Below are 22,095 nucleotides of genomic sequence, written 5' to 3' on the forward strand. Positions count from 1 at the left end.
CGGGCGGGCCGAACCAGCTGGTAACTGCCGATTGGCCGGCGCGCGAGGCGGGGCGGGGCGGGGCGGACGCTGCGGCGACGTCCGCGGCGGGGGTCGGCGGGAAGTGGGGCACGGCGAAGCCGAAGCGGCCCTCAGCTCGGCCAACCGAGGAGGAGTGGCACTCGGGGCGCCAGCGCGGAAGGCCGAGCGGTGAAGTCAGGGCCGAGTGGGCGGAAGTGAGGCCCGCAAGCGGCCCGGAGCGGCGCTTGAGCCGCCCGGCTCCCTCGCTCCGGGGCGTTGCGGCGCTCACACGCTTCGGAGCACAGCGCGACACGTTTTCCAAATGTCAGGCTGTTGCTTTGTCCAATTATAGGGCGTAGTAACCCTACATCCTGCTGCCGCCCTATCTCGTATCCTGCTTGGTCAGGTCCACGTGAGGTCTGTATTCTTTGTCCTACCTTAGGCCTCCTGCCCTCCTGCCCGCTGCTTTCTCACCGAACCGTTGTTGTTTGCTTGAGAGGGTGGGGAACTGAGACTTGAACACGGAACCTTGCACAATGCTAGGCAAGCGATCCATCACAGAATTAATAACCCTAGTCCGGACCTTTTGACTTTTTTGAGACCTGGGCACACTAAATTGCTCAGGATGGCCTTGAATTCATTCTGTAGTCCAGGCAGGTCTAGAACATTCTACACCCTGGCCTCAGTCTCCTGAGACTGGGAGCGATGGTCTGCACTACCTTTGTGTGTGTGTCAAGGTCTCACAAGATTAGAAATATGTGTCCCCAAAGGCCAACGCAGCCTTTTAAACTGATTTTTGTTTGTTTTTCAAGATAGGGTTTCTCTGTATAAGCTCTAGCCTCCCTGGACCAGGCTGGCCTTGAGCTCAGAGATTCGAGTGCCTCTGCCTCCTGAGTGTGCGAGGACCGGAAGGTGTGTGCCACCTGTCCTGCACTGACACCTAATTTTTAAGAAGGAGTATTTAATTAGAAATGCCGTCAGAAAATGAAGATACCTGGACAGTTAGTCGACTGTGGAAGTATCTCTCATGATCAAAACTAAACAACAACAAACTTTTGAATCTTTCAATGTTTATTTCAATGTTTCAACTGTTCATAGTTTCTTTGTGTGAGCTCCCTAAATCTTTTAAAGGCAAACAAGGTGGGGAGGAGGGGAGAGCCAGAAATAACAAAGCCAAACCCCTCAAACTCTGATGCAACCCTTAATGAAATGATTCTATTTTCTTAACAGACATGACAGAGGAAGAAGGACACTTACAGCTGCCCAGAGCTGATGCTATTCGGTCACGGCTCATTGACACCTTCTCCCTCATAGAGCATTTGCAAGGCTTGAGCCAAGCTGTACCAAGGCACACTGTCCGGGAGATACTTGGTTAGCAAACTTCATTCACGCTGAACGTAATATTCCTGCCCACATCCTCAAAAGATAAAAAGTAGAGACATATTTAAGGGTGGAGGCAGGAATGGTGGTTCATGACTGAATCAGGGAGATCACAAGTTAAAGGCCAGCCTGGGCTACATAAGAAGATCCTGGTTCAAAAAACAAAAACAAACAAAAAATAGGGCTGGCAAGATGGCTTAGTGAGCAAAGGTGCTGCCAATACTGATAACCTAGTTTGATTCTCAGGACCCAGCTGGAAAGAGAACTGATTCCCCAAAACTGTCCTCTGGCCTACACATGCATGCACACACAAATAGAGACAGAAACACAGAGAGAGAGCACAAGTAGGAATAGGCGATGCTTGCCCACAATGCCAGCACTCTGGAGGAAGAGGCCTAAGGAGTTCAAGGTCGTCCTTGGTTACATAGTTTGAGAACAGTATGGGTTGTATGAGATCCTATCTCAAATAAGGGAGCCAGAGAGCTAGTTCAGTAAGTATAGGTACTTGCTAGGTCCGGAAACCTGAGCTCCACCCCCAGAATCCACACAGCACAAGAAGGTGACTTAACTATACAGTTGTACTCTGACCTATATATACACACAAATGTTTTTGGTTTTTGTTTGTCCTTTGAGACAGGGTTTTTCTGTATAGTTCTGGCTGCCCTGGAACTTGCTCTGTAGGCCAGGGTAGCCTCACAGAGATCTACCTGCCTCTACCTCCCAAGTGCTGGGATTAAAGGTGTGTGCCGCCACCACCCACCTACATAAAAAATGTTAAGGTCTCTGGGCTGGTTCTGGTGGCAGTTCTAAAGCCAGTGTTTAGAAGGCAAAGGCTGGTGGATCTCCGCACTGCAGAGCCTGGTCTACATAGCACATAGCACGCTCTAAGACAGCTGGGGCTACATAAACAGAATAACACGTAGATGTTTGTATATGCTGCTTTCATGAGCACAGGCAGTGGTACTTATAAGCTATACATTTTCACTTCGAACTAATAGAATTTTTAGCTGCTTTGAGGAAGAGCAGCTTACACGGCAAAGCTCCTGCTGACTGGAAAGGGCCTGTTATTTCACCAGCACCCCTATCCCAACTCTACCTGCTGTTCACAGCCCCCAAGTCTGTCTCTGTCTGCTCTGTCCTTTCTGTTTTTCGGGGAGGCTGGGGTAGATAAGGCAGTCTTAGGTGTTCCCAGTGCTGGTGGGCGCAGGCTGAACAACAGGCATGCCCAGTTACCTTCCCACGTTTGTTACAGATCCTTCTCGTCAGAAGAAACTCATGTCAGGAGATCAGCACCAGCTAGTGCGCTTCTCCATAAAGCCTCGGCATATGGGCATCACACATTCCCAGCGGATGCTGAGCCGGCTTCATGTGCGGTGCAGCCAGAGACCACCTCTTTCCTTGTGGGCTGGATGGGTTCTTGAGAGTATCCTTTTATGTCACTCATTGTTGTCTGTGGCTGTTCCTCATTTGTTAGTGACTTATTTTTCCTCTCTCAAACCATTTTCTTCAAATTCTCATACCTGACATTGCTGTCTTTATTTTTTAAGCTACATAAATGGGAACACACTTCACCAGCATGTTTCCTTAAAAGAAAACAGGCCCTATCTTCTCGAATTTCATCATCTCCCTCATCTTTCTGAATACAATTGTGCTGATGGTCGAAACAGGTGAGAACTGGTGTTGAATGAAAAAGATAGTGTGTGGAAGATAGTTTTCTTCCAATCTGATCAGTTTATATTTTCAGGTATTATCTCATGGTGATAGGGACAGATTAATTCATTTATTTTTTTGAGGCAGTCTCACAAAGCCTATACTAACTGAACTCCATATGTAGTCAGAGGAACCTTGAACTTCACCTCCTACTTCAGCTTTCTATCTGAGAATACAGGTGTGCACCAGCCACTATGCCTGGCCAGGAGAAAGTGGACTCTAAACCATTTATAAATTACATGAACTGTGTTAAAAGCAGAAGGGCATCTCATCTAGTTGTTAACTCAGCCAGATTGCTCAGATCAGGAGTGCTGGTGAATGCCTTTAGTCCAGCACTTTGGAAGCTGAGGCAGGGTTGAGTTAAGGTCAGCCTGCACTGTGAAGTAAAACTCTGTCGCAAAAGAAACAAAGTCCATTTTAAGAAAAATGCTTAGAATGAAAGAAAAATAGAAATTCTCACTTGTGGTTCATCCTCTCTCCTTCTGGAATTTTCCTGTGTGTGTGTGTGTGTGTCTGTGTGTGCAAGAGAGAGAGGGAGGGAAGGGCCAAAAGAAAGTGAATGTGTGTGAGGGTTTCATAAAAGCCCAGCCTGGTCTCAAATGTGCTATATAGCCAAAGCTAACCTTATATTTTTGATCCTCCTGCCTTCATTTTCTAGTGCCAAGATTGTAGGCACATGTCACCATGCCAGGTTTATGGGGTGCAGAAGATTGGATCTAGGGCTTTGTGCATGCTATGCCAACTGCTATACTTCCAACTGAATCCCCAGCTCCTGCTTCCTGAAACTCATCCAAGTCCCCTGCCTCTAAAGGCGTACACCATCACTGCCAGCAGAAATCCCAACTCTTGAGAGGTGGTTGCAGGAGAATTTACTATGAGTTCTAGGCCAGTCTGGGTTACATAGCAAAACTCTTCAAAACATAAAGGAAATAAATTGAAAATTGTGTACTACATTTTATTGTTTAGGCTGTCCTTTTATTATTTTTAATTTAGTCTCTCATATAATAATCCTGACCACAGTTTCCCCTCCCTCCACTTCTCCCAGTTCCCCCACACCTACCCCTCAGCTCCACTCCTCCTCCATTTGCCTTCAGAAAAGAGGACTATCATTCAAACATGGCATAATAAGTTACAATAAGACTAGGCACAAACCCTCACATCAAGGCTGGACAAGGCAACCCAAGAGAAGGGAAATGCTTCTAAGAGCAGGCAAAAGAGTCAGAGACACTCCCACTGTTAGAAGTCCTACAGGATCACCGAGGTACACAACCATAGCGTATATGCAAAGGGCCTAGCACAGCCCCATGTAGGCTCCCTGATTGCTGGTTCAGTCTCTGGGAGCCCCTAGGCGCCCTGCTTAGTTGATTCTGTGGGTCATGTTTTCCCGGTGTCTTTGACCTCTCTGGCTCCTGCAGTCCTTCCTCTCCTGTGGTGTTCTCTGAGCTCCACCTAAGGTTTGACTGTGGGTCTCTGCATGTGCTCCTCTCAGTTGCTGGATGAAGTCTCTCTGGTGATGATTGGGCTGGGCACTAATCTAGACTTCTGACAGCTGGCCTATTGCATTTTAATGATTAGGTTATACTTTTTGAAAAAAAGATTTATTTTGTGTCTCCGTGTGGGCATGCTCACATGGACACACAGGTGCCCTCAGAGTCCAGAAGTAAATGTCAGATCCCCTGGAGCTCAAGTTACAGATAGTTACAGATAGTGAATTTTAAGTGGGTGCTATGAATGGAAGAGCAGCCAGCACTCTTAACCCTGAGCCAGCTTCCCAGCCATACATGGTATGTTTGAGGGGCAGCGGAGTTGCCCAAGACTGCCTCAAAATAAAAAGCTCCCTCAAAAGATTCTTGGTGTGTATAAAATAGGGATTCTCATATGCTAAAGGTAGGAAAATTACTGTTATACTTGAGGCAACAGCAAATTTAGGAGAAGTGATAGAAACCAGGTAAGTCTTTCAGGACTTAAAAACTTTATGGTTGGGGCTCTAACTATGGAGGACACTTCAGCTTTCCCCAGAAGTTCTTGGGAAAGGGCAGCAAGACGTCTCAGTGGATAAAGCCACTTGCCACCAAGCCTGCCACCCAAGTTTAATTCTTTGAATCCACATGATGGAAAGGGAGAAGTCATTGCCCCCAAGGATTGCCCTCTGACCTCTACATGTGTCTATAGCACGAGCACCCCCCCAAAAGTAAGTGTAATTTAAAATTCTTTAGGTTCTTTTTTATGTCTATAAATGTTTTGCCTGCATGCATGTGTGTGCATCATGTGTGCACATCATGTTGTGCCTGTGGATGGTTGTGAACCACCATGTAGGACCTGAGAACTCAGACTCTGTAAGGACAGCAAGTGTTCTTAACCATTGACCATTTCTCTAGCCCTAGTAAATGTTATTTTCAAGAAATCCCTTTTAAGCGTTATTTTTATTTCATATGGTATTTCTTAATTTTTGAGGATTTTACCAGTCTTATTTCATATTACGTAACATGGCAAATCAATGATTTTGAGACAACCCTACTGTTTTTATATATTTATTATTTATTTTATTTTATATGTATAGGTGTTTTTGCCTGCATGTATCCTGTGCACACACTGACTTTTGGGTGCCTTAGACCTGAAGTTACAGATAGCTGTAGTCCTCTGGATGATTGCTGGGAATAGAACCCAGGGTATTCTGCCAGTGCTCTTAGCTGGTAAGCCATCTTTTTAGGCCCTTGTAATCTTACTTGTTAAAAAAAAATAAGTAAATGCTTAGGGCGTGTCATTTAGCCCAGGGATAGAGGGCTTGCCTAGCATGTGTAAACCCTTTAGTTTGGTCCCCAGCATTTCAAACAGGACAAAATAAAAGCAAAACATACATATTTCAGTTGCAAGGATTATTTAAACTCATGAATCACAAGTTCTGATTCTTTTCCAACATCACAATTGTCTTTGGTGAAACACGTATACCAATGACAGTGTGTTACTCTGCTCCATAGCCTTGGATTTATTTTCCTTAAAACCAGTGTGAACTTTAGTATTTTATTGAGGTGGCTGATTGATGTTGCTATAATAGGAAGTAGCAACAGGTGACTCCTTCTTGTCTACCTGCCTGACGTATCTGGTTAAACTCCTGGTTTCTCCCACTCCGGAGGAAGACTGTCCACCACGCTGGCTAAGTCTCCTGGTTGACTGCACTGGGCCTCTTAGCTCTGTTTAGGCATGGTTCTTTTGCCTGTGAAAGCAGGCTTAAATTTTGGTTGATTAGTTTGCTGGTGTTAGAAATCAAACTCAAGTCCTCTGCAAGAGCAGTAAGTGCACTTAACTGCTGAGACTTGTTGATTTTTAGAGACTGGGTAGCCCAGGATGGCCCAGAACTTCCACAGCTGTCCTGTTTCAGGCCTGCTTCAGCCTCCCAAGGACTAGCTGGAGTACAGGTGGGGTAAGCTTGGGTTTGTTGGGTTTTGTTTGCTTGATCTTCCAGGTAAACTAGGCTGCCCTCTGGAGGGTCCATTAAAAGCATCTTTCACCACACCTGGCTTTGTTACAGGGTCTCACTGAAGAGTCTAGGCTGGCCTGTAGTTCACTGTGTAATCTGGGCTGCCTTTGAATTTTTGATCCTCCTGCCTCAGTCTCTTAAGTAGTGGAATGAAATTGTTACATTTTCATCTCCAAACACATTTTCATTCATTGATGCCGCATTAGTGGTCGTCACTCTGCACATTCTTTTTCACTTAAGCCATTTCTGCTGTTTGTTCCTCTGATTTTCTTTAGTTTGTTTAACATCTACAAATTACCCTTTTTTTTTCCAGCTTGTGAAAGATTGCTGCTTTTTTTTTTAATCTGGACTATTCAATTTATCAGATTCCTGTTTCCAAGACTCTTTAAATCACAAACCACTTCATTGTTTTTTTTTTTTTTTTAAGATTTATTTATCTGTGTGTACATGTATGCATGTGTGCCAGTGGTGGCAGAGCCAGAAAAAGGTGTAGGATTTCCTGGAGCTGGAATTGTTTATGAGTTGCCCACCTTGGATGCTAGAAACTGAACTCAGGTGCTCGGGAAGAGCAGAAAGCGTTCTTAACCAGTGAGCTGTTTCTCCAGCCCCCAGATCACTTTCTTGTTCTTTATGTACTCTTGCTTATAAAAACAAAACTGAATATACATCATTACGTCTACTTTCCAGACTAAATGTGGTCTCCAGTGCCTTCTAATAGGTAAACTCTGCTTGTGGGAGCCAGATGTTTAATTGTGTGTGTGTGTGTGTGTGTGTGTGTGTACCTGTGTCATGGCTCAGCGGTGGAGGTCAGAAGACAACTCACACAAGTCAGTTCTCTCTTTCCTGGGGATCAGGCTTAGGTTGTCACACTTGGCAGTAAGCAATTTTATTCCCTGAGCCACCTTGCTGGCCCAGAATTTATTGTTATTAATGAAAAACTATTGTTTTAAGCTTAAGCTGTCATGATTGGTGACATGTACTACTTTTTTTTTTTTTTTTTTTACCACTAAGCAATAAAAGTTATCCTGGGACACATCAATGTAAAATGCATCTTTGAAATTATTCAGAAATTTTAAATTTTTAAAAGATTTAATGTCTTATTTCAACATTTTCACTCAGTAAACAATACCCATTGTTTTCCTATAAACTTTAGGACAAACTCAATAGTGTGGCAGATGGTGAGGTATGGTAAAGAGGGAAATTCTATGGTGATGACTGTAGAATGGGCTGTAAGTGACTTGCAGCTATTAGGTTATACCAGTAACAAGAGGTGAAGTAGGGCTGTTCTATGGATAATTCTGCTCTATTATGTAGGTTGAAGCAACAGCATTAAGAGAAACTGGGGCTGGACAGATGGCTTAGCAGTTAAGAGCACTCATTACTCTTGTAGAGGATCCAAGTTCAATTCCCAGCACCTGCATGGTGGCTTACAACAGTCTGTAACCCCAGTTCCAGAGTCAGGCAGCAGGCACACATACATATTTACATGCAGGCAAGATACTCATATACATAAAAAAGTCTAAAAAAAGACAACTTCAAAGAGAAATGGAACAGTAGTGGTTTATAAGTGATTACCCTTCCTTATTCAGCATCCCACTTACTTTTCATTTCTCCCTTGCTCTACCTTACAGAGTTGATGGAATCCACAAATACTAAACTGTGGCCGTTGAAGCTGACTTTAGGGGTAGCAGATTGGTTTATCCTGCTTAGCTTCATTTTAGAGATCGTTCTAATGTGGATGTCCAGCTTTCTTCTCTTCTGGAAGAGTGCCTGGAATGTCTTTGACTTTACTGTTACCACGTTGGTAAGGGTAGATATTTTTAGGGTTAGTTAAAGGGACCATCAATGTGCCTAGGTAAATTAAGTTAACTGAAACCTCCAAGAAGGAATGTATAAATGTTTATCTAATTTGCTTTGCTTTGATTTTTTTTTCTATAAAACTAAAAATAATTGCAGAAATTGTTGTCATTAGGGACATCAGCCCCTTAAAATAGCATCTACCAGTTCCAGGACATTAGATGCCAGCCCCTAGTTTTTGTTTGGATTATCTTTATGTTCTGTAAGAACTCAAAAGATAAGCACTAACTTTATTGCATTTAAAAAATATCTATAAGTTGTAATACATAGCTTAAACAGGTTAGAATAAAAAAAAATTAGAAACAGTCCCCAGAGAATGCTACCCAAAGATAACACCCAGAGAACTATGAAGAAGAGATGAAAGGGGTGCGACTGTATCTGTATGCTCTGGGTATCTTTTCTTACTTTCTGTGTCTCCCACAGTCTGTGCTCCCTGAGTTTGTGATGCTTATGGGAGTCTCGGGGAACTCCGTGTGGCTCCAGCTGCTGAGGGTTTCCCGGGTGCTGAGGTCTCTCAAACTGTTCGCACGATTCCGTCAAATTAGAGTTATCATTTTGGCTCTGGTCAGAGCTTTGAAGGTGATTTGGACTGATTAATCAAAAGTGGGGTGAGGGACATGTTAGAGAGAAAGACATGGGTTGAATGTTTAGTACAGTCAAGGAGGCCATGAAAGGGTCTATAAGATGTCCTTCCCTGAGAAAGGATGGGAGGTGAACTACTGTGGTTTAGAGACAGCCTGGCTCTGGGTCTGGTGGGAGATGGCCAAGTGGGCTTGACTGGGATGCTGGGGCAGCTCTTCTCTACCCTGACTTGAATCATGGCCTCTAGAGCATGACGTTCCTCTTGATGCTGCTGCTTATTTTCTTCTACATTTTTGCTGTGACTGGTGTCTACTTCTTTGAAGACTATTCCCGTTCAACTATCGAAGACCTGCAGTACAACATGTTCTTCTCGTAAGCATGGCTGAGGGCAGCCTTCATGAGGGGAGGTTTGTGTGACACTGAGAAGCTCATCCAAAGCACAACAATACCAAAAAACTAGAGTCTATTGTAAGAGAGTGGGACAGAACAAGGAGAGAAGAAAGGAAAAACAGACAAGGTTAAGTAGTGCTAGCTCTGATGTTGGACCTACGACAACCAGTTCCGATTGTTTGTTTTTAAGGTTTTTTTTTTTTTTGTTGTTTGTTTATTTTTCCTGTGTTTCTCTGTATAGCCTTGAAAGTCCTGCCTCGCTTTGTAGAGTAGGCTGGCCTGTGACTCACAGAATCTGCCTGCCTTTGCCTCCCCGAGTGCTGGCATTACAGATGTGCACCACTGCTCTCAGCTTGTTTTTTTTTTTTTGTTTTTTTTTTTTTTTAGAATTGTAATTAAAATACAGTTATGTCACTTCCCTTGTTCTCTTTGCCCCTAATCTCTTCTATGTCCCTTCTCCTCAGCCCCTGTCATACCTCTCCACTCCCTCTCAGGCAGACAGTCTCTCTTTATTATTGTTATGTGTGTATGCATAAATATGTAAATACAACTTGCTAAATCTTTTTAGTATTGCTTGTGTGTATATGGTGATTTTGTATTGTGTACAGGAATTTTAATCCATCAACATGACTGCTCTGATCACATCCAAAGACCTTTTAGGTCTGTGTGATCCAGCTGGAATGCAGTCATGCCCTTAGTATACACCTTTAATCACAAACAATGAAGGTTAAGTTAGTTGATAGAAAGAGGCACTGTTTTGGGAAGGAACGTCTAATTGAGAGGCAGACAAAGTGATGAAATCAGAGAAAGATTTGACAGAATAGGATATGCCCAATTCTCATGAGAAGAGAGAGGAAAGAGAAGCTACTTGAGAGAGCAGCACAGAAGGAGGAAGCAGTTTTGCTAGGAGACAGTTGTAGAGAGAACACAAGCTAGACATAGGTGAAGACAAAACAACCCAGAGAATGAGAAGGACCAGAAAATTAGAACATATTGCCAAAGTTATTATGAGGCCAAGGAGAGCAATTCAGTCAGAAGTGAGAGAAGCCAGTTTGAACCAGTCACCTTGGAGTGGAATTTGAGCCAAAAATAGGTGAGTTGAACCAGCCAGCTATGAGCTCAGAAAGAACAAGGGTGAGCTTATTCAGGGGTAAGTCTTAGAGGCTGAAAACAGTCTAGGCCTAGGTTAGATTGTATGGAGGCTGGAAGCTTCCAGGACTAGGCCTAGGTTAGCAAATGAAGCTACTCTTACAATCATGGATAAAGCGAGTTGGGGAATCATACCTGGGAGCCCAGCTCTCCCTCCCGCAGCAGTCAGCAGTCAGTTGCCCTCTGAATGGGGTGAGAGGAAATCTCAAAGTTTTGATTTTTATTTTCCTACTTGCTAAGGATGATGAATACCTTCTGAGATATTTACTAGCCATTTTTATTTCTTCTATTTAGAACTCTTTGCTCAGAGCCATAGTCCGTTTTTTTAAATTCAGTCATCTGTTTTCTTGACTCTTTGTTTTTTGAGTTCTTTATATATTCTGGATATTAATCCTCTGTCAGATGTATAGTTGGCAAAGATTCTCTCCCCCTGTCTTAGCCAGTGTTCTATTGCTGTGAAGAGACACCGTGACCATGAAGCTGGCTTACAGTTTTAGAGGTTTAGGTCATTGTCATCCTGGAGGAAAGCATGGCGGCACGCAGGCAGACATGGTGATGGAGAGCATGGCGGCATGCAGGCAGATGTGATGATAGTACAGTGCTTATCTAGCATATGCAAGGCCTTAAATTCAATCCTTTGTATCATGAAAGTACTAACAACAACTTAGAAAAGAAAGCTAAGAATATAAGGTGATTTGTGACTTCCACCAGGCTGGACCAATGCCAGAGAGAAAAGGTGCTGAAGTGATGGTGAAACCCACCAACCTCATCTTCAGATCTTGCAAAATAGAGCTTGGATCCAGGCATGGCTGTATAAGCATGTGAACATAGGGTAGAGGGTTGAGTTACTGACTTTTTTGGGGGGTAGGAGGCAGGGTTTCTCTGTGTAGCCTTAGCTGTCCTGGACTCATTTTGTAGAGCAGGCTGGCCTTGAACTCACAGTGATCCACCTGCCTCTGTTTCCCCGAGTGCTGGGATCACAGGCCACCACACCACCATGCCCAGCTTTGTGCTGTCCACTTGGATGAATGCATGAGCATTGTATTAAATGATGCAGAAGAGATCTATTCTAAAACAAAGTCAAGAGAACTGGGTCAGATCATGCTAAAAGGAGATAGAATCACCCTGTTACAAAATGTTTCCAACTAGAAATGGTCAAGGATTAGAGTTGGGAAGGCAGCGCGTTGATTGTTTGTTTGAGACAGGAACTCACTATGTAGCTTAGGCTGCCCTAGAACTCACTATGTAGATCAGGCTAACCTCAAACTCACAGAGATCATCCTGCCTTTGCCTCTCAGTGTGGTGATTAAAGGTTTATGCCACCTTTAATCAAGTCTGTACTGTTTATACCAAGCCTGTGCAGTGCTTTTTTTTTTTTTAAGGTGTCTTTTGAGAGCACAGTCTAAACATTTATTCATGTTGTTTTGGCAGCCCTTATGTTATTATCAGGTGATAATAAATGCTACAAGATTATTTTTGTTATTGGGTGGGAGGGCAAGAATATAGGCAGCAAGCTGGTACAGAAGGTAAACGTACTTGTCATTCAAGCCTCGTGAACTAAGTCAGGTTCCTGGAACCCATGTACAGGCAGAGGAAGAGAACTTATTCTGCAAAGGCCTCCATATTTGTGCTGTAGCGTGCTGCGCTCCCTCAGCACGCATACTATGGGAATAATAGCAGCGCTACTTCAGAAGAGTATGAGGATAAATGGGGTAATGCATCTAAACATTTAGCATGGTATTTAACACACAACAAATGATTAAATGACGCCACAGTTCACAAACATAATCGCTAATTTAACCGCTGTCTTTAAGTATGTGTAGTACACAGGTGCATTACTAGTCTCAGCCAAAAGTAAAGTCCTAGCAAGATGTGATGGACATGACTGAAATCTCAGCATTTAAGAATTGGAGATAGAAGGGTCAATTCAAAGTCATTCTCAGCAATACCGCAAGTTCCAGGTCAGCCTGGGCTACGTGAAACCCTATCTCAAAAGCCAATCAATCACTGTATCAATCAACCAATCACATCCTTTTAAGAGCTCTATGTAAAAGACATTTCTTGCTAGAAAAAAAAGTCTGTTTGAATTTATTGACACATTCTTTTTTCCTTCTTCTTGTATTACTGGAACTTGAACATTGGGTTCTTCGCATGCTAGACAAGTGCTAGGATTACAGGTATATACCATGATACAGAGCTCTAAACGCTTTCTTTCTTTTTAAGACTAGGTTTCAGTGGACGTTGCGGGACAGGCCTTTACTCCTAGCAACTCAGGAGGCAGAGGCAGAAGCGTCTCTGAGTTTGAGGCCCGGCTAGGCTACAGAGCAGCTCCCAGGACAGCCAGGGCTACACAGAGAAACTGTCTTGGGGGAGGAAAAAAAAAAAAGACAGGGTTTGACTGTTTACCTCTAGCTAGCCTGGAACTCAAAGATCCACCTGCCTTTCTCTCCTGAGCACTGGGAATAAAGGATCAAGACACGCACCACCACACTTGTTTCAGCTCTCCTGTTTTGTTCTTAAGACCAGGTCTCACTATGTAGCCCTGGCTGTCCTGGAACTCATTACGTAGACCAGGCTGGCCTCAACCCCACAGAGATCTGCCTGCCTCTGCCTTCTGAGTGTTGGGACTGCGGTTGCCTGGTTGCCAGCTGTAGACTTAACTCATACTTTTGTAAAAATCTCAGTTTACAGAAAGGTGAAGAGGCTCACAGGTGCACTCCTAGTCCTTGACAACTTAGGCAGGGGGATTGCTACCAGTTCCAGGCCAGCTTGGCTGATACAGTGAGTTCTGGACTACCCAGGGCTATAATGAGACTTTGTTACAGAATAAATTTAAAACAACATGGTAAATAAGTAAGAAAGACTATTTTAGACAGAAAAGCTTTCAGAAAATGATGTGTTTTCCTCATGTCAAGGACCAAGCCCAACTTTACATGCCGAGCAAAGGCTTTATGATGTAGTTGTAGCCCCTACTCCCTAAGTTATTTATTTATAATTGTGCTAACTTACATTTTAAATGCTGTTTGTATATATTATTATTCATTATGTGGGATTATAAATAAATCAATTTATTTGTCTAACAGCTGAGACTGTCATGAAACAAGTATAGGTAGACTGTTAGATAGGAGCCGGGTGGTGGTGGCTCGCCTGTAATCACAGTGCTCGGGAGGCAGAGGCAGGTGAGGCTCTGTGAGTTCAAGGACAGCCTGGTCTACAAAGTCCAGGACAGCCAAGGCTACACAGAGAACCCTGTCTTGAAAAATCCAAACCAAAAAAGTTAGATGGGAATGTTTGTTAAATTTCTTTTATCATATAGAAATTATATCTAGGGCTGGAGAGATGGCTCAGAGGTTAAGAGCACCAGTTGCTCTTCCAGAGGTCCCGAGTTCAATCCCCAGCAACCACATGGTGGCTCACAACCATCTATAATGTGATTTGGTGCCCTCTTCTGGCCTGCAGGCAGAACACTGTATACATAATAAATAAAATATTAAAAAAATAAATAAAAATTATATCTAAAAATTAGGGTAGGGGCCAGAGAAGTAACTCAGTGGTTCAGAGCACTGGTTGTTCTTCCAGAGGACCCAGTTTTAATTCCCAGCACCCACACAATGGATCACCACCATTTCTAACTCCAGTTCTGGAGTCAGACTCTTTTTTTTGGCATGCATGTGATTCACAGACATACAAGCAGGTAAAACATCTACACACAGAATATTTTTTTAAAAGGCCTAGAGAGATGGACCGGGGCTTACAACCATCTGACTCTAGGGAATCTGTCCCCCTCTTCCAGCCATCTTGGCCACCAACTATTAGTGTGGCACACATACATGTAGGTGAAATACCCATACACAAACTAAAAAAATAAATTTGTAGACTTACAGAGCATGAGCTTCGAAAAAAGGTTTTAGTTGGTGATTTAACTGTCTTGTGCAGTCAGGGCCAGGCAGTGGTGGGACACACCTAATTTAATCCCAGCACACAGGAGGCAGAGGCAGGTGGATCTCTATGAGTTGGAGGCTAGCCTGGTCTACAGATTGAGTTCCAGGACAGCCAACGCTACACACAGAGAAACCCTGTCTCAAAAAAAAAAAAAAAAAAAAAGTTCAATCAGGGCTAGCAAGATGGCTCAATGGATAAGAACGTACAAAAACCATTCTAGTCAGTATATATTTATTGTGAAAATGGTAGCCCCAGGATTAATGGAATATTGAGAGGTATTTATAGGCTATTCCTGATAAAGGGGAGCAAAATAAAAGTGATTTCAGACTGAGGAATGATTAGCTAGGAAATAATTGAATGCGATAGAAAAGGACCCAGAAACAGAGCCTACTAAAAAGAAATGCCTTTATGTTGCTTTAAGAATAAGCATGAGTGATGGCACAGTGGCTCGCGCCTGTAATCCCAGGAAGTAGAGGCAGGCAGATCTCTGTGAGTTTGAGGCCAGCTTGGTCTACAAAGTGAGTCCAGCACAGCTAAGGCTACACACACACACACAAAGAATACGAATATAATGAGAACTGGGCAGTGGTGGCTCACACCTTTAATACCGCCACTTGGGAGGCAGAGGCAGGCGGACCTCAGAGTTCCAGACCAACCTGGTCTACAGACCAAGCTCCAGGACAGCCAGGGCTACACAGAGAAACTTGATCTCCAAAAGGAGGAGGAGTGGGGACGGGACGAAGGAGAAGGGAGGAGGGGGAGAGAGGAGGAGGAGAGGCGGCGGGCGGCCAGGTGAAAAATGCGACTCAAAACAAAAACCTGTTTCTGAAAGGTTTAGATTTCTGCTTCTGTGTATTCACACTCGGCTTTTTTTAGGGACCTACTGAACTCCCTGGTGACAGTGTTCATCCTCTTCACCTTGGATCATTGGTACGCAGTACTTCAGGATGTCTGGAAGGTGCCAGAAGCTAGCCGTGTCTTCAGCAGCATCTATGTCATCCTTTGGTTGTTGCTTGGCTCCATCATCTTTCGAAACATCATAGTAGCCATGATGGGTAAGCACAGAAGAGGTACAAGTTCGTAGAAAGGATGGTGGGAAGAGACTGGCAGTCAGGGTTGGTGGAGTATTGGCAGAAACCCAGGGTAGCAAGGACGTTTGGATATTGGAATAGATATTTCATCTTGTTTCTTCCAAACTAAGCATTCTTTTTGGTCTAGTCACTTCCATCTTCCAACTCCTAATGGCCCCTTGGGCAGTTACTAACTTTCAGAATATCAGAAATGAGCTGAGTGAGGAGATGACCCACCTGGAGGTTCAGTATAAAGCTGACATATTCAAGCGGCGGATTATCCAGAGGTCAGCTTCCATAAACCCAATGGTACTTCTCAACTCATCCCCTGTTTCTTTTCCCTGGCCTTGTGACCCCATTTCTACATAGAGTTAAGAAGTCCTTATTTGGGGCTGGAGAGATGGCTCAGTGATTAGGAGCATGCTCTGCTCTTCCAGAGGACCCGGGTTCAATTCCCAGCACCCACATGGTAGCTCGCAACTGTCTGTAACTCCAGTTCCAGGGAATCTGACAACCTCACACCTATGAAATAAAATTAAATAAATTAAAAAAAAGAAGTCCTCTGGGGGCTGGAGAGGTGGCTCAGAGGTTAAGAGCACTGGCTGCTCTTCCAAAGGTCCTGAGTTCAAGTCCCAGAAACCACATGGGTGCTCACAACCATCTGTAATGAGATCTGGTGCCCTCTTCTGGCCTGCAGGTACACATGCAGGCAGAATACTGTATAAATAATGAATAAATAAATCTTGAAAAAAAAAGTCCTCATTCTTGTGTTTCTTTATATGCTGTGCGGGTTCCTCTATTCTACCTCATTGCCTCGTTTTCTTTCCTTAAAGATCTGAATTATGTTCTTTATTATACTGCTGAGCTGCAGCTTTTCCCCTATATTAATTTCTTTCTTTTTTTTTCTTTTTGTTTTGTTTAATAGGAGACAAAATCTATCCCCTGAATTAGCAAGGTAAAGTAATAGCAACATGATTGGCAATTAGGAGTATGTATATGGATTGGGATGGAAACATGAAAAGGAGTAGATGATAGAATTTGTCAAAGATGAAGATTTGCTGACAGAGAATCCATGGTACCCTCCAAAATTATACATTTCTGTCCTCACTCTCTAAAACCCATGAATATGGCTTTATTTTAAGAAGGGGTCATGGCAGATGTGGTTCATCTAAAGATCTTGGTATGGATCATCCTGGGTTATTTGTGTAGGTTCTAAATTAATGACAGAGATCCTTCTAGGAAAGCAAGAGAAGATACGGCAGCAGAGAATAGGTGAAGATGTGGGGTTTTGTTTGTTTTGTTGAAACAGGGTCTCTTTATGTAGTCCTGGCTGTCCTGGAGCTTGATTGCTGGCTTCAAATTCACAGAGATTCTGCTGCCTCTGCCTCTGAGTGCCAGGGTTAAATACATGTGCTACCACACTGGGCTCATTGTTTTGTTTTTGTGGAGGATTTTTTCCTCCTTAAAAAGTTTTAATTTTGAGTTGAGCGTGGCAGCACATGCCTTTATCGGTCATGACTGGCTATGGGTTGTAGTTTTAGACAGGTATTTTAGTTTTAAAGTTTTAAAGTGAGCAAAGACTTGAAAGTGATGAGATTACTGGGAGTGTATGTATGGTGAGAGTGTTAGTAGCAGAGGGAACAGCTGCTGCAAAGATCCTAAATTGGAAGCACACCTAATGCATTTGAGAACTGTAATGACCATTGTATCTGGAGCAGAAAAAGAGTAACAGGATTTGAAGTCAAATAAAGCATGGATTGCGTATTAGCTACTTTTCAGCAGCTGTGATAAAACACCAAGGTAACTTAGAGAAGGAAGAGTTTATTTTGGCTTAGTTTCTAAAGAGAATGGAGTCATGGGAGGGAAGGTATAGCCAGAGCAAGAAGCTGAAAAACCACATTTTCACTGAAAACATTAAGCACAGACAGTGACCTGGAAGTGGAACAAGTCTGTGGACTCTGAATACCGTCCACAGGGACATACTTCCTCCAACAAAGCTCCACTTCCTAAAGTTCTACATCCTTTCCAAACAGTCCCACGAGCCAGGGACCAAGTAGTCAAATACATGAGCCTGTGGGAGACACTGCTCATCCAAGCAGCCTCCACATGGGAGCATGACTCTGTAGGCCTACAGGAAGTTACTGTAGGCTCTTAGACTTTCATTTCCAGCAAGTGAAATGGTACGAAATGGTTCACATTTAAAACAAGGTTTTCTGTTGGGAGGAAGGAAGAGAACAGTTAAAGATACATCGGGGAGGGCTGAGCTGGGAAGGACCTAAGCCTGGTGTCTGAGAGTAGATTGGCTCTTAGTGCTGTAAATCAAAGCTTTAAGGATGGCCAGGCTCAGAGCAGGCATATCAAGTGGGCGGTCACACCTTGCATGTATATTTGAAGTAATAGAATGTCTTTCTTTGTATGTAGAGAAATCAGTAAAGAAAAGCCCTCCAAACAATTATCAGAAGCTTTTAGAGAATCTATCATCATTGATACCGAGAAAAGCGATACTGAGAAAAGTGAGGTTGAGAAAAGCGATGAGGAGGGAAGTGACACTGAGAAAAAAGATACCGACAAAAGTGACTCTGAGAAAAGTGACTCCGAGAAAAGTGATTCCGACAAAAGTGATTCTGATAAAAGTGATTCCGATAAAAGTGATTCTGAGGAGGATGAAACTAAAAAATCGCAGAAAGACTCATCAAAAGGAAAAATCTTCTCCTCTTCCTCTTCCTCCACTCCTTTACCTTCCATCAGCTCCTCTTCAGCTGATCATAAATACATTGGTAAGCAGAACGGCTCCTTCCATTTGAGTTCAGATTCCTCTTGCTTAGGAGCACCACAGTCACTGTTTTGTGGCCTAGGATGACTTCAAACCTCAACTCTTCTGCCTTATGCTCAAAACGGTTGGAGGAGAGGCATGTAGAAGACAGGCGCTTCCTCCTTTTCTTCCCTCCCCTTTTACGCTGTAGCCGAGTGCAAGCTTAGAGCTCTGTGAAGCGAACCTCCACCTCCCGGGCTCTGGAACTGCAGGTGTGCCACCGCTTCGGCATGGTTTTGTTTCCTTTTTTAGATTATTTATCAACTCTACATCCCAGTGGTAGCCCCTGCCCCCTTTCCTCCCATTCTCACCCTCCCTCCTTAGGTGTGTTTCTAAGAGGCGTTCTTCCTCACAGAGAAGCTGGACTGGGAGACCCTTGTGCATGAGAACCTACCTGGGCTGATGGACATGGATCAGGATGACCGTGTTGTCTGGCCCAGAGATTCACTCTTCCGATATTTTGAGCTACTGGAAAAGCTTCAGTATAACCTAGAGGAGCGCAAGAAGTTGCAAGAATTTGCAGGTGAGGATTAAAGGCAGTGGTGGGGTCCAGGAATTTTAAGTATATGAAAGCAGCCTCTGCCTCCATCACCTCCACTCACGTAAAATGGTAACTTAGAGAAGAGCTAGAAATCTGGGTTCTCCACGAGGGGGCGCTCAAGCCTTACAAGGGCTGAAAGCTTGATCGCCAGTTGGTATTGTTAAAAATCTGGCCAAGGTGGGTTCATGCAGAACAGTGCTGCAGATTCCCATCTCATTGAAGACCACAATTCAGCCTGAGCAGTAGGGCTCAGGGTTGCACTGGAGAGTTAGAATTAGAAAAGGTAATCACTGCTCCATCCTCTGAAGAGGTCAGTAAACCAGACTTCCTTTCCTAGCAGCCCTTTTAGCATGAGTCTCCGGAGAAGTATGTGAGCTAACAGGATAATTTGTTATAAGCGGAACGCTTTTCTGCTCCAAGTCGTTTTTCATACATTTTACCATTTGGAGATAATTTGAATTAGTAAAATTTCTCAAATTAAACAAACAAACAAACAAACAAAAAAAAAAGGAGACGGCAGAGGAAGATGCGTGTACATACACACACAAACCTACCCAAAAACATCTGGGGTTTTTTGTTTGTTTGTTTTTGCTTTGCTCTTTACATTTTTAACATTTAAAAGTTAATTTTTAAAAACTGTTATATGTATTGGTATTTTGCCCCCATGATGCCTCTGCATTACATGTGCTTGGCACCCACAGAAGCCAGAAGAGGACCAGCTCCTCCCAGGGCTGGAGTTACAGTCTGTAGCTATCATCTGGGTGCTGGGAATCAAACCCAGGTCCTCCAGAAGAGTGCTGCGGAGCACTCTTAACCACTAAGCCATCTCACCAGCCTACCTCATACCATTTCAAAATGAACCTAATTGAAACTAAGAATTAAATTAGTCATCAGGATCTGTGTGTATGTATACACATGTGCATGGTGACACAGAAAGGCTGTGGGAATTTATAACATTTAGGGGTCAGCAAGATGGCTCCGGGTGTACAGGTATTTGCCACCAAGTCTGATAACCAGAAGGAAAGAACCAGCTTCCAAAAGTTGTCCTTTGATCTCCACGTACATGCCATGAAATTTCGGGCAGCATATCAAAATGTTTGATACAAACATTTTGTTTGTATCAAAATGTTGCCTGAGCTAAATTCTGTTCTTTCCAGTCATTCTTAGCCCTATCCTGGTAGGTAGAGACAAGATGAGAAGAAGGAAGAAGTAGAAAGGGACTTTTTAGAATTTGTTTTAGAAGACAGGGTCTCACTCTTAGCTCTTCACCATGCTGATATGTAACCTAGGTGGGCCTCAAATCCTAGCAGTCTCCTGCCTCATCTGCCCAAAGCAGAGCCCAGATCTGCCTTCCTGCCTGCCCATCTATCTATCTATCTATCTTTTTTTTTTTTTTTTGAGAAAAAAAAAAAAAAAAGTCTCATTATGTAGCCCTGGCTGGCCTGAAACTGACTGTGTAGGCCAGGATGGCCTGGAATTCACAGAGATTCGCCTGCCTCCTCCTTCCAGGTACTGGGATTAAAGGTATGTTTTCCCATACTTAGTTCAGAATCCAGATCTTTAAAAAATTATTTTTAAGAGTTCATACAAGTGTATATTAGATGTCCATCATATCTCCCATACATTTCTAACCTTTCCTTTCTCATCCCTCTTGCTAGCCCATCCTCCCTTTAACATTTCTTACTTATTGTTGGAGGAGTGTGTGCATGCAGAGATCAGAGGAGAACTTTTGAGAGTCAGTTCTGTCCTTCCATTATATGAATTCTAAGAATTGAACTTGAACAGTCAGGCTGGAGAGCAAGCATCTTTATCCGCTGAGCCACCCTGCTTTTTCTGTTAGTTCTCTTTGTCCCCTAGTCAATTTTATTTCAACTTTCTTTCATGTCAAATATACAGGCACGATTTTATGTAACTATATAAAGTGTAGGCACTGCAAATGGAGGAAATACATAGTGTTTGTTTTTCCAAGACTGCAGAGCTTGATGAACTTGGTCATGGTAAAAAGAAGGTAGATTTAAGTAGCTTAGAGTAAATATTAGTCAAAAATTGTGTGGGAATCTGGAACCCAGAAAGCAAGGCCTTTACCAAGCATATATGTGTTCAAACGTTCTTAGCCTTCTGGCCTCACAGTTTGTTTCTTTACAGTTCAGGCACTGATGAATTTTGAAGACAAGTAAAGATGCAATGGATGATGGCTGTGTCTTTGGAACGAGCAAAAGCTAATAAGAAAATAGTTGGAAATAAGAGAATTCAAAATATAAATATCTAATAAAAACTGCTAATGAATATTTATGGTAAGTTCATTAAGTATTTTCCTGAGGTATAGACAACACTAAAAGCCAAAAAGTTACTTCAGAGGCCATTGGAGCCTGGGCTCCTTAGCTTATCAGCCTGTCTCCAGTTCCTGGTCTGGTTCATTCTGGTTCCCGTTCTTCTTGTGCTTCTACTTCCTAAGAAGAGTCCTAATTTCACTTTATTTTGGCTATAGTCTGTGTAGGATTCTATGTGGAGCAATTAAATCCTCAGAGACATTAGCAAAAACTACTTAAGAAGTAATGTTTGTGTTGCCTACTCTGCTAATGTTGCCCGTTGGTGTTAACTTTCTTTTTCAGTGCTAGGAATAGGACCAAGGGCTGCGTGCACGTTAGACCTGTGCTTTACCAATCATTTACTTCTCTAGCTCCCTTTTCGCTGATCTTAATTGACTTTAGTTTAGTTCTAGAATCAGCCACCAGTCCAGATCAAAGATGGCTCAGAATGTTCCCACTGTGTGTGTGTGTGATTGAAGTTAATACTCCATGGGAACATCACTCCCGTTTCTGGACTCTTTATCTCACTTGTCACTGATCATTAAAATTTTCATGTCAGTTATGTTCTATGGTTTGTAGGACCTCAGAATTAATCTATTTCTCATGTATGCAGAGACACCTGTTTTTGCTTATGTGTGGTGCTGGAGATCAACACCATATCTTCATGCATCTTTCCACTGTCCTGTAATTCTCCATCAGGAAGCCCCTCTACAGTATCACTGAAATAGTAACAATGAAGCTGATGGTTGGTGATGTATCCCATTCACTGTTGAAGGACTCAAGTCTTTTTGTTTGATTGGGTTTTAGAGATAGGATTTCAGGTTCTACCCCAGGCTGGCCTCACACATACTATGTAGTGCAAGCTGACCTTGGAC

General features: G+C 43.2%; 1 protein-coding gene across 6 annotated transcripts; it reads left to right on the forward strand.

Annotated features, from left to right (window-relative positions):
- Nucleotides 1-69: 69 nt before the first annotated feature.
- Nucleotides 70-21,197, forward strand: Catsper2 (cation channel sperm associated 2). Of its 6 annotated transcripts, XM_021649837.2 has the most exons (13): nucleotides 71-417; nucleotides 1,231-1,371; nucleotides 2,633-2,803; nucleotides 2,979-3,047; nucleotides 8,200-8,372; nucleotides 8,849-9,004; nucleotides 9,255-9,379; nucleotides 15,365-15,543; nucleotides 15,746-15,845; nucleotides 16,484-16,513; nucleotides 17,980-18,335; nucleotides 18,726-18,893; nucleotides 21,057-21,197. In XM_021649837.2, the coding sequence occupies exons 2-13, from the start codon at nucleotides 1,233-1,235 to the stop codon at nucleotides 21,086-21,088; spliced, it is 1,698 nt and encodes a 565-aa protein (XP_021505512.1). In that variant the 5' UTR covers nucleotides 71-417; nucleotides 1,231-1,232; the 3' UTR covers nucleotides 21,089-21,197. The 6 variants fall into 6 exon arrangements, with proteins under 6 accessions (XP_060227644.1, XP_060227643.1, XP_021505512.1 ...); XM_060371661.1 differs by lacking the exon at nucleotides 1,231-1,371 and having other exon boundaries at nucleotides 70-417; XM_060371662.1 differs by lacking the exon at nucleotides 21,057-21,197 and having other exon boundaries at nucleotides 18,728-18,887.
- Nucleotides 21,198-22,095: the final 898 nt, after the last annotated feature.

Source organism: Meriones unguiculatus, chromosome 18, assembly GCF_030254825.1.
Source record: "Meriones unguiculatus strain TT.TT164.6M chromosome 18, Bangor_MerUng_6.1, whole genome shotgun sequence".
Lineage (NCBI taxonomy): Eukaryota > Metazoa > Chordata > Mammalia > Rodentia > Muridae > Meriones > Meriones unguiculatus.